Genomic DNA, 14835 nt, shown 5'->3' with positions numbered 1-14835 from the left:
ACAGAGAGACAGAGGCAGGGGAGCCCTCTGTCTGAACAGCAACACAGCAATAAAAACTAAAGAGCAGACTCTCATCATTAAAACCCTTTGTATTTGAGTGATTACAATATATAAACACTCCTAATGATTGTAAACAGGAGTAAGGGTGCAGTATAAAAACATTATTATAATTAGAAGCTATGCCTTATACATCCACCATGTGGCACTGTGTACAATGCCTCCTGTCTTAAGTGTTTTTTTTATAATGCGTCTAAAATTTCAAACAGCCTTGCATGCATTATAAAAACACAACATTGACAAAACATGTGCACAAAGAAAATGAAAAGCCTTTAGCTGGCAGAAGCAATGGTTAAGTACCAGCAGACCTTGTCTTTCCGGAGCTTCTTGTATCCCCAACAGTGGTTTACTGGTATTCACTGTATCATATTACCATGCTGGTCAGATGAGATCTCCACACTGAGTTACACCGGTGGGTTAGTGCCCGGTCACTTTGGGAGCCGTCACGAGAGCGGAAAGTGTTACAATGAACAGCCCATTTCCTGTTGAGTGGGGGGCCAGTGTGGTGCAAATTATCCTTAATGACTGTGACCTTTGACCCCAGGGGTCGGCTTCTCCCAGGCAGTGCACTCTGGTTGGCTCCAGTGCACGGTGGGCTGAGGAATGGGAAGGGCCATGCTGCATTCAGCCAGACAAAAAAATTGATAAGAAAAGGACAACAGGTCAAGGAGGTGCTGAGGGAGGGGAAGGTTTCATTCCTGTTCTCTACACTTCATGCACAAAGAGGGCTCTGCCCGCCCCCGGCAAACCCCTTTTTGTTTAGTATGTTGATGATGGCCCTCAATTGGGATTCCTTTTCAAAATATGTCATGGAATGTTGTCCACAGACTAAGCCAGTTTAAACTGAAGGGATGAGGGACTGGGAGGAAAAGTGGCTTAGTGGTTAGAGATAAGAGACTATGAGCCAGTGTGGCTTGATAGATAGAGTTGAGGGACTGAGAGGCAATGTGGCTTAGTGGTTAGAGCCAGGCAACCAGGGTTGGGTTGGGTTGGGTTGGGTTGGGTTGGGTTGGGGGGGGGGGGGTGGCTTAACGATTAGACCTGAATTAATGTCTAAATCCTGAACACTGTAGTGCCTCAGTATCACTGTTAAAACCCTCCCCAGATCATTTCAAGCTTACACAAAATGATTTAAAAGAACCCCGCACAGGAAGGCAGTGTGAGTTTGGCTAAATTGTCATACCGGTAATAACTGTTCTTTTTGGTGGAAGTCATTTTTAGAGACTCCCTACATTTCAGGTCATGTGTGGAAATTCTCCACAAAACTCAATGCGGGAGACTTGCCCGAGCAGGACGCGCAGTTTAAAGATTCATTCCAGGGAAGAGTGGGTGTTTATATGCGGATTAGGGTTTTTTTTGGTTGGTATTGTTATTGCATTTTACGCCTCGCGGCTGTAAAATCGAGCGCATGCAGCTAAGATTGGAATCCCCCGGCCCAAAAATATATAATTCAGATGTACAGGCTACATTTCACAGATTTTGATTCTGGTAAAAATAAGTAACCAGAATATAACTTATTGATATTAAATAGATTAGTATTATAATTTTTATTTTTATTTATATTAAGTACACAATCCATAGTTAATAAATCGTATATAGAAATATATGCACGATTTTAATACTTGTGATATTAATATAATAACAGAATATATATCACATATTTATTTTTGCCCTGCAATATGGATGTGATATTATTATGCTTTTCATAAAAGTATCCCTTGTGGTAAACTTCAGCATTCAGTGATTGTAATTCGCAGACGGTCCCTGGAGTTCAAATCAATCCCAGCGTGCAGTGCGCCACTAACGGCTCCATACCGAAGACCTCATTGCCGGTGGTTTGCAGGCCGAGTGGATTTTGAAAGGGAGCCGTGCTGTACCATACCCGCGTCAGTACTGTCAGCCGGACCGAGCCGAGCCTATCCGAACCGTGTTCCGAGCACATTGTGCCTCAGGTATCTTCTGGTTAGACAGAGTTTTGTAGCGAGAGCGACGCGAAACAACTAGAACCTAGCTGAGCCGAACCCGAACCCGAACCCGAACCCGGACTACCCTGGGCGCCATGGCCGAGCCTATGCAGCCCCAAACCCCCAGCCGACACGAGAAGAGCCTCGGGTTGCTCACCGCCAAATTTGTTACCTTACTTCAGGAGGCCAAAGACGGAGTACTGGATCTTAAAGTGGCAAGTGAAACGGTGTTTATTATTGTAATGTTTGACTATTTGCTAAACATTCGTATTTGTATTTGCGTGTAAAGTCCTATCTTTCATTTACAATAGGGTCGGTCAGTAAAGATCCAGGTATTATTACAGTAAGTGTGGGCTGTGGAGTGTACCGCGAGAAGGCATTTAAATTTGAGTTGATTGGGCATGGGTGTCATCATTATTTTTCTGTCCAGTATAAGTGTCTGAGTTGATGGTGGATTTATTGCTTTCTAGCAGAGTAGTAACCCATATGTCCATACAGCAAAATCACCAGGAGGGTAGTTTTGTGAAACTTTCTGCTGTGTTTGTGTTGTTGGTGTGATTGAAAGGCGCTGTGCGGGCGTGTCTGAAGAAACCCACCTAGATGAGCGAAGTTAAATTGTGTTGCACAGTAATAGTATTTGTAAACAAAAGAGCAACCAGGTTAGTAGCAGATCCTGTAAAATTTGAGAGGCCCCGGGTCAGTGGTGGCTACTGTAGCCTTTCATGATGAGATTATTAATCTTGCTATTATCTGTAACATTTTTATGGAACATTACTAGAGGGGTGTCTTCAGTGCTTATTCACAGAAAGCTAAAGGACCCTTTTCATATATATTTCCAGTAGTAATTTGCTTAGCACACCTGTCTTGTAGTTTGGTAATGATTTAGCCAGTGTCTTTCTGAACAGTCGCAATAGCTTCCTTTTTGAAAATGCTGCAGGCTCTCACTTGTGGTAATCTGGATGCTATTAGGAGCCACAAGAAACTGTAATTTACTTTGCTCAGTAATTTACTGCTTTGAATCAACAATGCTAATTGAAAAGGAGCACAGCTACCTTTTGTCTGAAGAAGGCAAATGCTTATGCTTGGTTTTCTAACAATGGATCAGTAGCATGCTCTAACTGGATGTAGAAAGAATACTACTGCTTTGAGTGGTGTAGGTGTTTGCTGGTGGATGCAATTGAGTTCTAGGCTATTGATAGCTCTTTGAAACCCCATCATTTAGTCAGTCTGCATTGATAAAGAGGATATTCTGAGCAGGTTTGTGTGTGTGTTTCCCACACTTTCCACTCTGATGTGTAGAAATAGTACCTTTTTGGACGTTGATTTCACGTTGGTGACTCCGCAGTGAAATCAGTAGAGACTGGTGTTTCTCTGGTCACTTTGACAAATCTTTTTCCCCCCTCTGCTGTTGTAACCTGATCTTCAGCCCAGAAATGTTTCATGTGCTGCTGTGCCAAAAAAAAAAAAAAAACACTTGAATGTCCCTGTTTTGTAGAAAGTGACATTGGATCCAGGGTCTCGAGTGTCATATGGTGAAAACAAGGAAGCAGTTTTGAATTGTTTCCAGAGAGCTATCTTCTGCATGATTGCATATGATTTTGTCTGTGTTTTGCCAACATGCAATGAACTAGGCTTTTCCGATTAATGATTCAGGATGGGATTTACATTTGCTCTTAACTGTGCTTCTTTTTCTTTTGAAGGTAGTTCATTTTCATAGAGTAGTTCATTGTGTTTGGGCCTGCTTGTGGTTTGTTGATGTAATTGCAGATGTATATCTTGGTATTATAGTACTTGCTTAGCAGACTTTTGCTGAAGAGTAGGAGGCCCACAGTCTGCTACTGGTTAAGGAATTTTTGCACACAAAAGCATTTAGTTCAAGGAGCAAGGGGCTCTGTTAAAGCCACCCTACGAAAGAGATGAAACCAGAAGACCCCTCATGCTTGGTCAATGTCGGCTGGTAGGGGATGTATTTAGATGTATTTGTACGTTTTGGTATAGCGTCCTTGCAGGAGCAGACATTTTTTTGTGTCGGTTAATTCAAGGCTTATTAACTCAAGGTGATATTACTTCCACACACCGATGGGCAGTATTTCCCTCGTGTGTTTGCACAATAAAATGCATGAGTCAGTGACACAGGCATGGTGCCAACCTGCACTGAAAGATAAAAAATAATCATTCTTGCACTTTAGTAAAATAAATAAATAAATAAATAAATAAATGCTGAAAGCCACAACCAATTCGAGGCTCAGCTTACCTGCTGCATTTTCTGATGGTCCTGTAATGTTGTTGCTATTGCAGGCAGCAGACACCCTGGCAGTCAGACAGAAGAGACGGATCTATGACATCACCAACGTCCTTGAGGGAATCGGGCTGATAGAGAAAAAGTCCAAAAACAGCATTCAGTGGAAGTGAGTTGAGTGAGCTTGTTGAACACATAGCCGTGTCTCCTCCTTCCTCTCCAGTCACTCCTTGCTGAGTTTTTCCCCCTCTCTTCCCATTTACTCTACTTTTCCTCACTAGCTGTAACTGTCATGGTATGGGAAGTGCCTCCTAACCCTTCCTTCCCCCTGTGTCTCTTTCCCTCAGAGGGGTCGGCCCCGGCTGTAATACGCGGGAGATTGCAGACAAGCTGATCGACATGAAGGCGGAGCTGGAGGACCTGGAGAGACGGGAGCACGAGCTGGATCAGCAGAGGGTGTGGGTGCAGCAGAGCATCAAGAACGTGACCGACGACATCCAGAATAGCAGATATCCTTTCTTCTACTGCGCTGGCCTTGCTGTCAGATCCTTCAAGGCACTTGAAGGATTTGTTGTGTTATGTGTGTTCAGCATGATGTGATTATTTGAAATTTTACTTGGAAGGTAAGATGCTCGCGGTGCATATTGCCACCGGGGTCTGTATTCACATTTTTAACTGTCTTGCAAAATGCTTGTGTATAATTAAACTTGGTGTGGACATTCCTTGGCAAATTTTCTTATAATATTTAATTGTAGGTAATGGTGGCTCTGACTATCTTGGGGGGGGGAGGGTGTCAGGCTGAGCAAAGCTGATACTAAGAAGTCTTGGTTTTCAGGGCTGCATCAACTCTGGCACCATGTACAGATACTGAGAAATGTGCTGTCTCCACGCAGCTAAATACTGCAACATTACCTCTGCACTTGGCCCTTAACTGATGGAAACATTAGCTTATGTAACCCATGAAGATATCTGCAGCTGCTTCAAAGGTAACTACTTTACATTAATGTTCATCAATTTGCCTTTGTGGCCTGTGAACGGTATTGCTCTGGGCTTAGCTATATAATACATGTTTGGGGTGTCTTGCGTCACTTATGACCTAAACTTGACCTCTTGTCCCCTTGCTGTAGGGGACACCCTTCTAGCTATCCGAGCTCCGTCAGGCACGCAGTTGGAGGTTCCAATCCCAGAGGGGGTAGGTACTGCTTGGTATTTTCATCAAATGTCTAATCTTTCATTAGACAGTTGGCTCTAGTGGACTGGCCTGCAATGTGTTCCTGACCCATTTTTACCTCCGTTTCTCCCATCTCTCTCTCACAGGTGCTGAACGGACAGAAGAAGTATCAGATCCACCTGAAGAGCACGATTGGCCCCATCGAGGTGCTGCTGGTCAACAAGGACACAGCCAGCTCTCCGCCCGTGGTGTTACCAGTGCCGCCTCCCGAGGACCTGATTCAGAGCCTGCCCACAGCCACCACACCAGCCACGCCCAAACGGCCCAGCCTGGCCTCCCAGCCAAGCACTCCGCAGCCTACGCTACAACCCTCCACTCCGGTGCCAGCCAGCCAGGCTGCCCACCAAACCACACCACTGCCAGCGGCCTCGCCAGCCAACACCGCCGGTAACTAGCAATCCCTTTGTCAGTTGATCGGCTGGCATTTTCACATTTTAATAACTTAAGAGCTGTTTGCTTTTGCTCTTTTGCAATAATAAATAAATGAATGCAAGTTTAGCACCGGGTTATAGCAATAATATACATGGTATGTTTTTTTAGATGAACTGTTGTATTGAGTTTTGAATTTGTCCCTTTTGTGTTTTGAGCTTCACTAGTTTCTCTCTCTCTCTCAGTCCACACTGTTCCTGCACCAGAGGCTCCCAGCAGTGGACTTAACCTTGCCCCACCCACACCAGACACCAACCAGACAGCATCCTTAGACACACAACCCCTCCAGTCCTCTGCCTCATTGGACAGCAGCAGCGCCCTTCCTGCATCCTCCATGTCCTTTGAACCTATCAAGTCAGATCCTTTAGAATGTAAGTACCTCTTTAGGGCAATATACACTGCAATATAACAATGTTTTTATGAAATGCACGAAATACAGCGACCTTTCATATATGTTTCCTGTTCTAGTACAGCATGTGTAAATACACTCTGCATCACATGGTCCTCGCATATTGAAATATACTGATGTCAGACATTATATTTTAAGTATAAGCTTAGAATCCGTATCTCCAAAGTGCGTTATCCTCCCAAGCCTCTAGAGGGCAACCAAGTAACCAGGAAGTTCTCTGCCCTGCTAGCTGGGTTGTTGTAGATTTGCTGTAGCCTGTTGGTCCAACCCAGCCAGCTGTAAAACCAGATACGAACAGGGCGTAATGCTGGTTAGGAGCTGACGTGCCACATTTGGGCTGTTCTGGGGACATGAAACTACAAATTTTATTTTAGGTGTGGATGCTACACAGGGACCGTTTTCTACCACACGGTTGACTTTTGGTTTTTCTTATGAATTCTGTGGTTTGTTAAAAAGCCCCCTACATTACAAACCCTGCCTTAAACAAAAAACTGAGCTGTGAAATAACACTGCAAACGGCAGTTTCAGAATGAGTCCCTTCTCGGGTTATTGCTTCTCATTTCTGCCGTGTAACATTTGCGTGCAACTGTATTCACGGGGGGTGCACCATTAGCTGTGCTGTACACTGCCCTGGTGGAGATGAGGTCAGATAAGGACAGTGACACAGCAGGTGTTGGCATTGCAAGGAATGGAACGGTTGCGCTGAGTTCCCTTGGGTAAAGCCTAGATCTCAGTATTTTAAACCCGTCAGGAAGGCAAGGCAGGCTGCACTTTCCTGCTCTGTCAGTGCAGCTGTGCTTGTGAAGGGGAATTTCAGTTATAGCTGCATTATCAAGTCATGCAGTTATTCATAATCTAGGCCTGCTGTATTCACAGGGGAAATACAGTGGTGAAGCTGATACTTACTGTAACTTGTCATACTGTTGTAGTCTGTATTTAATTGAATTATGCAGCATAAGCAAGTCTACACCGTAGCTAATCAGTTATGTTTACTGCACGTATAGAATGACGCAAATCTTTTTGTGCATATTGAAAGTTTTTTGGGGGATTTTTAAAATGAAATCTACATTTAATTGGTACTGTATTTCTATACTTATGGAGATGTGAATTACAATAATAATAAGAATGCTACTTTTATCTGAACAAAAATTGCTTATTAGTTTATTAAAAATGTAAGGTCAGTCATTCTCCTTTTAAAGAGCTTAGCCAGTGTTGGTTTCATGCACAGCGTTCTGTTTTGTATTTAGTGCCAGTCTGCTCTAATGTAAAACAATGTATATCTAGCAGGGCTTGGGTTATATGTGAAGGACCCCTCCCAGATGCAGTGTGGCACAATGTGTTCTACAGGCACCTAAAACTGGGACCCGAAAGGGGTCCTTTTCTTTGTTGTTCACCCCACAGTTTTAAAGGCTTATTCACAAGCACCTACATCCCCTTCGTGTCGACGGCTGTGTCGGAATTCCTTTATTTAGCTCAGCCCTGGTGCTGTTGCACGTTTCAGCATCATCACCTTTGACATGTTGGCACCTGTGTGGGTCTACAGCCAAGTGCCACTGGTGCCAGATATGTCAGCAAATTGGGGCTCGGTTTAACAGTATGTATAGTATAGCTAAAAAAAAAATCGATTTCGCTTTTATGGTTTAGATGTTTGAAAGTAAAATGTTAAGTCTCTGTTTTTGCATTGTTTGAATGTTACTATGGAACAGATGCACAATATTTATGATCGTTGTAGCCAAGAGAGTGTCGCAAAGCGCTGTGGAAAGTGTCTGCAAATAAAATCGAGTGTGGCTTCAAAGTTGACAGTTCTCCAGTCTGTAGGCTACGTTTTGCTCAGCGTGACTCAAATTCACTTTCTCTGGTTCATGTTTGTGTGAAACATGCACTCTAAAGGGGTTTTTTTCCACTTGCCTCTGAATCTGTGATGATGGTTGTTTATTGTCTTTGTTTCTATATAATATTTATTGATCTATCCCTTGTTACTTTTTTATATACATTTACCCCATTGCAGAAGCACATCTTAAAGATTCACCATCATTGTCAATGCAGTCCTCATGGTATTCTGCATTGCGATTGATGTAAAAGACCATCTTAGGCAGAAATCTGTAAAGTTTAGAAGGAGTTTTTATGTGTGTGTGTGTATAACTGGCTAAAGCAAGAAAAGGTCGAAAGTGAAGCAAGTCAGTTATAAACATAAAATCTTTTAACTAAAAAAAAAAAAAAAAGTCTACCAGTCATGAAACAGCTGCTCTTTTATAGCAGGCTACATATACCAAAGTGCAAGGTCCCGGGAGCATTTAGTACACTATTGATCCCTGAGGGGTTAAAGAGTTATGAGGCAGCTGCACATGTCGGCTTTATTTGAAAGGTTAATAACTAGTCATGTTATCTTCAGTTCAAACAATGAGCCGTTAATTCAGTTTTTACACAGTACAAAGGTGCCCTCTTCTGGAGTAAAACAGCATTGCAGGTTTAAAACCTAATCTCTGGTCCAATGCAAGGAGCTTTGTACATAATTCAGCGTGAAATCGGGTGAAATCATGAGCGCCTTTTGTCTTGAATGAGGAAAGAATTGATCGTAGCAGCGGTTCAGGATTAACTGCGCACAATGATCAGCAGTGTGTTCAGTGAACAGCCAAGCAAAGAGTTTCAAATACTTTATTAAATGGCAAAAATGAACACTTAGGTCTACACATTTATCTGTATTTTGAGGATAGGGAAAGCAACAGAAACCCTGTTGGAATGGAGATGTACTTCAGAGTGTTCTTTATTGCTTAACTGAAATATGAATGTTGGAGGAGCACACTGATGCAGTGAAATAATGCCACCTGATGGTTTTGCTGTGAAACTGCAGAATGTTCAGTAGACAATGTGAATTACTTTTTTTGTTTCTTTTACAGTGCTCGATTTCCCCAAAGAGTTATCAGAAATGTTTGATCCTACTAAAGGTATGTATTTTATTTTATGGTTTATGATTGCATTTTAATAAGGGATCACAGTGAAGTACTAAGCAGTTGAGAAATTTTATTGTAGTTCTGTTTAAATCCCACATTTTCCAAACCTTTCTTGTCCGTTTCACACATTTGAGGTAAAACAAACCGTGATGGTATTATAATCTTGAGCTGTGCTTATTAAACTTCCAGTCACCTGGCGCAGTTTATCTTGTTCACCTGGAGCCAGTTGACGATTCTCTGTGATATTAATATATAAATAGTAAAGTCAATGCTTTTCTCCTCTGCAGAATGTATGAGCGCAGACCTGCTGGAAGAACTCATGTCCTCAGAAGGTATGTGTTCTGTACTAGTACATTAATAAACTGTAACTGCACAACAGATTGTTAATGTTAATGGCTCCTACATATGCCTGAATAGGTTATCCCCTTCAGTATGTACCATCTGTATCTACTTTATCATTTTTTTTCCTTTCTTGGCATGCTTGTACCCCATACAGTTCAGTACTTTATTTGTTTTAATTATTATTCTAAAAATGTAATTGAAATTGTGACCTGAGGGTTTATTGGTAGTTTTAAATCATTAGATTGCATTTCTACAAGATCAAATGATGAGTGCATGTTTCCATGCTTAGTTTATACATTTCGAATGCTATATAAATGTTTTTCCCCCCCCTCAGTGTTTGCTCCCTTGCTGCGGCTCTCCCCTCCCCCTGGCGACCACGACTACATCTACAACCTGGACGAAAGCGAAGGCCTCTGTGACCTTTTTGATGTCCCCATCCTCAACCTTTGACCTCTGAACTTTGCCATTTGGGGTGCTTGTGAATAGGGACTTCAGAGAAAAAACATATTTTTGCCATTTTTGAGAAAAAAAATCATCTATTTTTGGATCCTTGTTTGTGGTGAGCTGTTTTCGACGACACAAGAAGAACATTTTTAATTTCCTGGACCCTGGCAAACTGACTTAAATTGAACAGGAAGACCCCTGTTGACCTCTGTGACACATCAATGGCTTCTAGGAACAAACAGATTCCTCTCCAGACTGGCCCTCAGTAAAATTCAAGAGACACAGTTGTGTAAGCCTCCCATCCGCAGCTACTCACAAATTCTCTGCAGAACAAAATGCAGACGTGCAGAGGCTATGGTATATGCCTTGTGTGTGCATACATATATATTTGTATAGTTTCATGTTCATCTTTATTCAGCATGCTGGCTTAGCACACTACAGTGACGTCACTGTGCATGTTGACCAACGGTCCGATATCAGGATAGTTAAAAGCTCAACCTCATGAATGACTTGCTTTAAACAAACAAAAAAAAAGGTTGCTTTGTTTATGCCTGGTGACATTTGTACCTGAGTTTTTTCAAATCTTTCCTTTTTAAAGAGTTACACAAAAAAATGGTTGATATCCACCATTTACATTGTCTCTCGTCCAGTTTCTATATTTTAAATAGTTTGATTTGCAGAAGGGGGAAACAAATGTTACTTCTGCTCCATGTGTTGCACTAGAGAACATACTTTATTCACAGTGCAGGGGTTACAAAAGAGAACAGTGGAAAGGTAAACCATCAAACACAAATGTTTGGAAACTGTGAGAGGCTTCATCTAGAATACAAAGCTATGTATTTTAATTTACATAACTGTAATTTATCTTGAAGCCGGCAGTGGAGAATAATGCAGCCCCCTCCCTCTCCCTACATGAATTGAGACCATGCTGTCTGCTCCCATCTCAGCCACAGTGTATGGCACAGCCACATTGTGTATAGTTGTGTGTGTTCTGTTTGTTTTCAGAAGTAGGTCTTTCTCTCCCTCTTTTATAATTTCCAAATTACTTCAGTTTACATTTAATGGTTTTAAAATATTCGGATCAAATAAAAGTCATAAACAAGACATCTAGGGTCTAGGTGGCGATTGATTCCTTTGGTTATCAAGGGGAGGGGTGGGGGGGTAGTGATAATAGTAGTTTAGTGACTCGATGATAATGCTGTTTATTAAGGGGGGTATTTGGGGGGGGGGGGGGGGGAGTTGAACTTCACGCTCACATTTCGGTAGATCAGGTTCTGTGAACTATGTATTTTTATTTCCTCTTGCAGCCTTCTGCTAGGATTGGATAGGAATGCTAGTGTAGTGCCAGGATTCTTTTTATAGATACTGCTGTGCCAAAGCTTCTAGTTTTACCCAGCAGCAACTCCTGAAAAGAAATGTATAGACAAATAAAAAAATAATATATTGCTTAAGGCTAACTGCATTTCTGTACAAATGTACTGTACCCACATGTGTGCACATTTTTGTTTTAAGCCAGTAACTACAGATAAAACCTCTCACTGCTGTATTTTAATGAAATGAAACAGAATGTGGATTGCTGATCCATGCTAAAACGTCGAAAGACGAGGTGACTTTCAGGAAACTTTGTCCAGTGTTGAAGCAAATGGAGTGAATAATGGGGGGGGGGGGGGGGTTGCTTGAAAATCTTAACTTTGTTTTAAAAAATCCAGCCGTTTTCTCTCACATAACTTTGCCTCAGTGTCAGGTAGAACTGCCCTTTGTGCTCCTGAATCACAGCTTTGTTTTCTCTGGATATACTATGAACTGTGAGACAACTTTTTGTGACACTCAAGAAATGTATGAATTGTCCGTCCTGTTGTTGGGATACTTTACCCAGTTATTATTGTGTGTGTGTGCAGTATATTTCGGCAAGGTGTCTTTATTAAGAGGTCCCAACTAATTAAGTTCCTTGGAAGTACTCAAGGAGTTTATGTAGTAGCTGACTGCCCTTCCCTCGCAGTTTGCCTCTACTGAAGGAATCTTTTAATTGTGTTAAATCTGTACCATGATTGCTCTTTGCCTGCAAATTACTTTTTGTTTTGTTGTGTTTGCTGTTTTTATGAACTCCAGTACCATCTTGGTATTCAATGTTGCATATAAATCAATGGTGCTAGTGTATCCTATATACTACTGGCTTCTCTGTGAGGCTGTGCCACTTCAATGAGACTCCTAGGCTCTTCTGTGTATACCTTATCAACAGTTATTTTTATATTTGTGGAGTATATAACTAATCGTATCGTTTTTTTTGTTTTTTTTTGTAGACAGATTAAAAGTATAGAACCAAGTCATCTCGACAAACAGTAGCACTTTACAGGAGGAAGCAGAATGACACTTGTTGGCGTTGGGAAGTTAAGCCATTCCACAAACATTCTTTCCTGTCCAGGGAATTCTTGTATTTTAAAGTTCAGGTTTGAAAAGGTTGGGAGAACGAGGGGTATATGTAAAAACAAAACAAACAAACAAAAAAGTGTAATTAACTGGTTCCCTACGGCTGCCATTGTCCTGAACTATCCAAATAAAGAAACGCATTTTAACTCTGAACTGTGTGGTTTGGTCTTGTGTTTTATATATTGTTCTTAGCCTAGTAAACACACATTAATGCAATGTATACATTAGCAGTATCTAATTTGTGGGTGCTTAATAATAAAATACACGCACACTACTTCTGAAAGAAGACAGCCATTGATAGCAGAGCAATTCATGTCCCAAGAATGGGTGTGATAAACCTGTTGCAATAGTTTATAATTTATAATAATTTAAAATTACAAACATTTAATTATACAATGTCCAGCTTACTAACATATACACGTGGTACTTTTTATACTTGGTCTTTGTTATTAAATTATTACATGAAACATCCAACTAGGTCTTAACATTCTAAAAAAAAGTACTGAATTCTATGTATAAAGCTGGAGTTGAATGGTTCTTCGGAACAGGTGTTACCTTCTGCCCTAATGCTACTAGATACTGCAATTGCAGCGTTTAGCCATTGGGTGGCATGTGTTCTGTTCATTAGCATCATTTTGGGCAGCCTGAAACTTTTGAATTAAATATATATTTTGCCTGTCCCTCATGAGATCCCACTGTAGTTTCAATCAAGTTTTTAGAAATATATATTCAATACAATCAAAATAGCCCATCAGTTCACGTCCTGTTCTTTGGAGCTGATTGATCTTAGAACTTTGTGTAGTCGTCGTCTCTTAAAGGATCCCAAAAATTCAGCCACAACAACAATGTGACTTGAGTACCTGTCCCATACACTTAACACTCTGTGCATCAATAGCATCTCTTACCTACAGCCTTAAAATGTTAATTAGAGTTTGCTTTGCCAACTTCACAAGTACATAAGAACATAACAAAGTTTACAAATGAGAGGAGGCCATTCTGTTTACTCGTAAATCTGAAACGAAAACGTTTGTTTGTTTTTTTTCCTATGGTGAGTTATTTATGCTACACCCTGTATGTATCAGATGTTTCAAGAAGTTCAGTGAGTTCTGCTTGCTAACCAGTACATGGATATCTGGAATTCTTGTTTGGAAGGAGGCAGTCTGTTCTTGTTTTACCATACAAGTCACAGCATGTTTCTTTTAGGGAGCGTCTCAAGGCAGTAATCCTTCCCATAATCGCCCTATATTCCTGCATAATTAGGACAGCTCACGCCACGAAAGCCCCTAATAACCAGCACGAGGGCTGCTACAGTACACCAACCTCCCAGCCCCCTTAAGATACCAGGTAACCTCACTCAGAAAACAAGTTGGTTTAAAAGGGGAGCAAAGTAGAACCTGCTTCATTTACTTCCCATAACATTACAAGCATAGGGAGAGAGGGGGACAACGCACTACACATTCATATTTGAAGGTGTTGCTTTTAACTTATAAAGCATTAAGTGGCTTTGCACCATCGTATTTAAATGATCTTTTAATACCATATATTCCTAGACGCCCACTCCGAACACAGAATGCCAGGCTGCTTACTGTCTGACAAATTAAAAAAAAAAAAAAAAAACACAGGTGGTCGAGCATTCAGTTATAGGGCCCCAAAACTGTGTAGCTGCTTTTAAAACAAGTTTAAAAACACACTTTTATAATGGAGTGTTTTTATGCTAAGAAAATATTCCTTTTATTCTTTGCCTTGTTTTACTGCTCTGTATGTTTCTTTCATTTTCATTGCTTTTCTTTTATCAATATTTGTCAATGTTTTTATTCATGTGAAGTGTGAAGTGAATTTTTATTGTGATAGGCGCTATATTAAAAATAAAGATGGTTATTAGTACTGCTTACGTTAGTTTAGAATCAGGGGTTTCCAGCCCTGGTCCTTAATTGCACCAATTATTGTCTTAATTAGTCCAGATTAACAGGTGTTCCAGATGTTTAGCCACTGATGATGTAAAGACACCTGGAATACCTGCAGGATAGGGGCTCTCCAGGAGCAGGCTTGGAGATTTCTGGTCTAGATCAGTAAGTGCCAGAGCACTGTATATGAAATGTGTGAGCAGCTGTTGAAGGGGTAAAAATACAGGAAAGGAATTCTGGTTCTGGTACAATCTAATGGCTTGTGGTGCTCGTGGTTTACAGGGGGGGGAGAGTCTTAGGGAGGCAATGTTGTTTAATCAATCATATTTCTAGTCGCAAATTCCTACACAACAAATGTAGTGCTTTATAGCATTTCTCAGTAACTTTGAAAAATCCATCAGACATATGTATAACTTTAGTCTGCTAGACACAAATATT

General features: G+C 41.1%; 1 protein-coding gene across 2 annotated transcripts; it reads left to right on the top strand.

Moving 5' to 3' along the window:
• Window positions 1-1803: 1803 nt before the first annotated feature.
• Window positions 1804-11172, top strand: LOC117425373 (transcription factor E2F4-like). 2 transcript variants are annotated; one of them, XM_058993840.1, is made up of 10 exons: window positions 1804-2240; window positions 4324-4429; window positions 4608-4771; window positions 5205-5246; window positions 5388-5452; window positions 5578-5878; window positions 6106-6291; window positions 9227-9274; window positions 9568-9612; window positions 9957-11172. In XM_058993840.1, the coding sequence occupies exons 1-10, from the start codon at window positions 2117-2119 to the stop codon at window positions 10070-10072; spliced, it is 1197 nt and encodes a 398-aa protein (XP_058849823.1). In that variant the 5' UTR covers window positions 1804-2116; the 3' UTR covers window positions 10073-11172. The 2 variants fall into 2 exon arrangements, with proteins under 2 accessions (XP_058849823.1, XP_058849822.1); XM_058993839.1 differs by having other exon boundaries at window positions 6079-6291.
• The last annotated feature ends 3663 nt before the right edge of the window (window positions 11173-14835 follow it).

This window comes from Acipenser ruthenus, chromosome 20, assembly GCF_902713425.1.
Source record: "Acipenser ruthenus chromosome 20, fAciRut3.2 maternal haplotype, whole genome shotgun sequence".
Classification (NCBI taxonomy): Eukaryota; Metazoa; Chordata; class Actinopteri; order Acipenseriformes; family Acipenseridae; genus Acipenser; species Acipenser ruthenus.
This window is presented reverse-complemented; position numbering and strand designations above follow the sequence as displayed.

Excerpts from the sequence above, each read along its gene's own strand:
- LOC117425373 (XM_058993839.1), top strand. The coding sequence starts at position 2,117 with ATGGCCGAGCCTATGCAGCCCCAAACCCCCAGCCGACACGAGAAGAGC. Across the intron at positions 5,879-6,078 it reads CTCGCCAGCCAACACCGCCG|CTTCACTAGTTTCTCTCTCT; the intron begins GTAACTAGCAAT and ends TTGTGTTTTGAG. Across the intron at positions 6,292-9,226 it reads CAAGTCAGATCCTTTAGAAT|TGCTCGATTTCCCCAAAGAG; the intron begins GTAAGTACCTCT and ends TTTCTTTTACAG.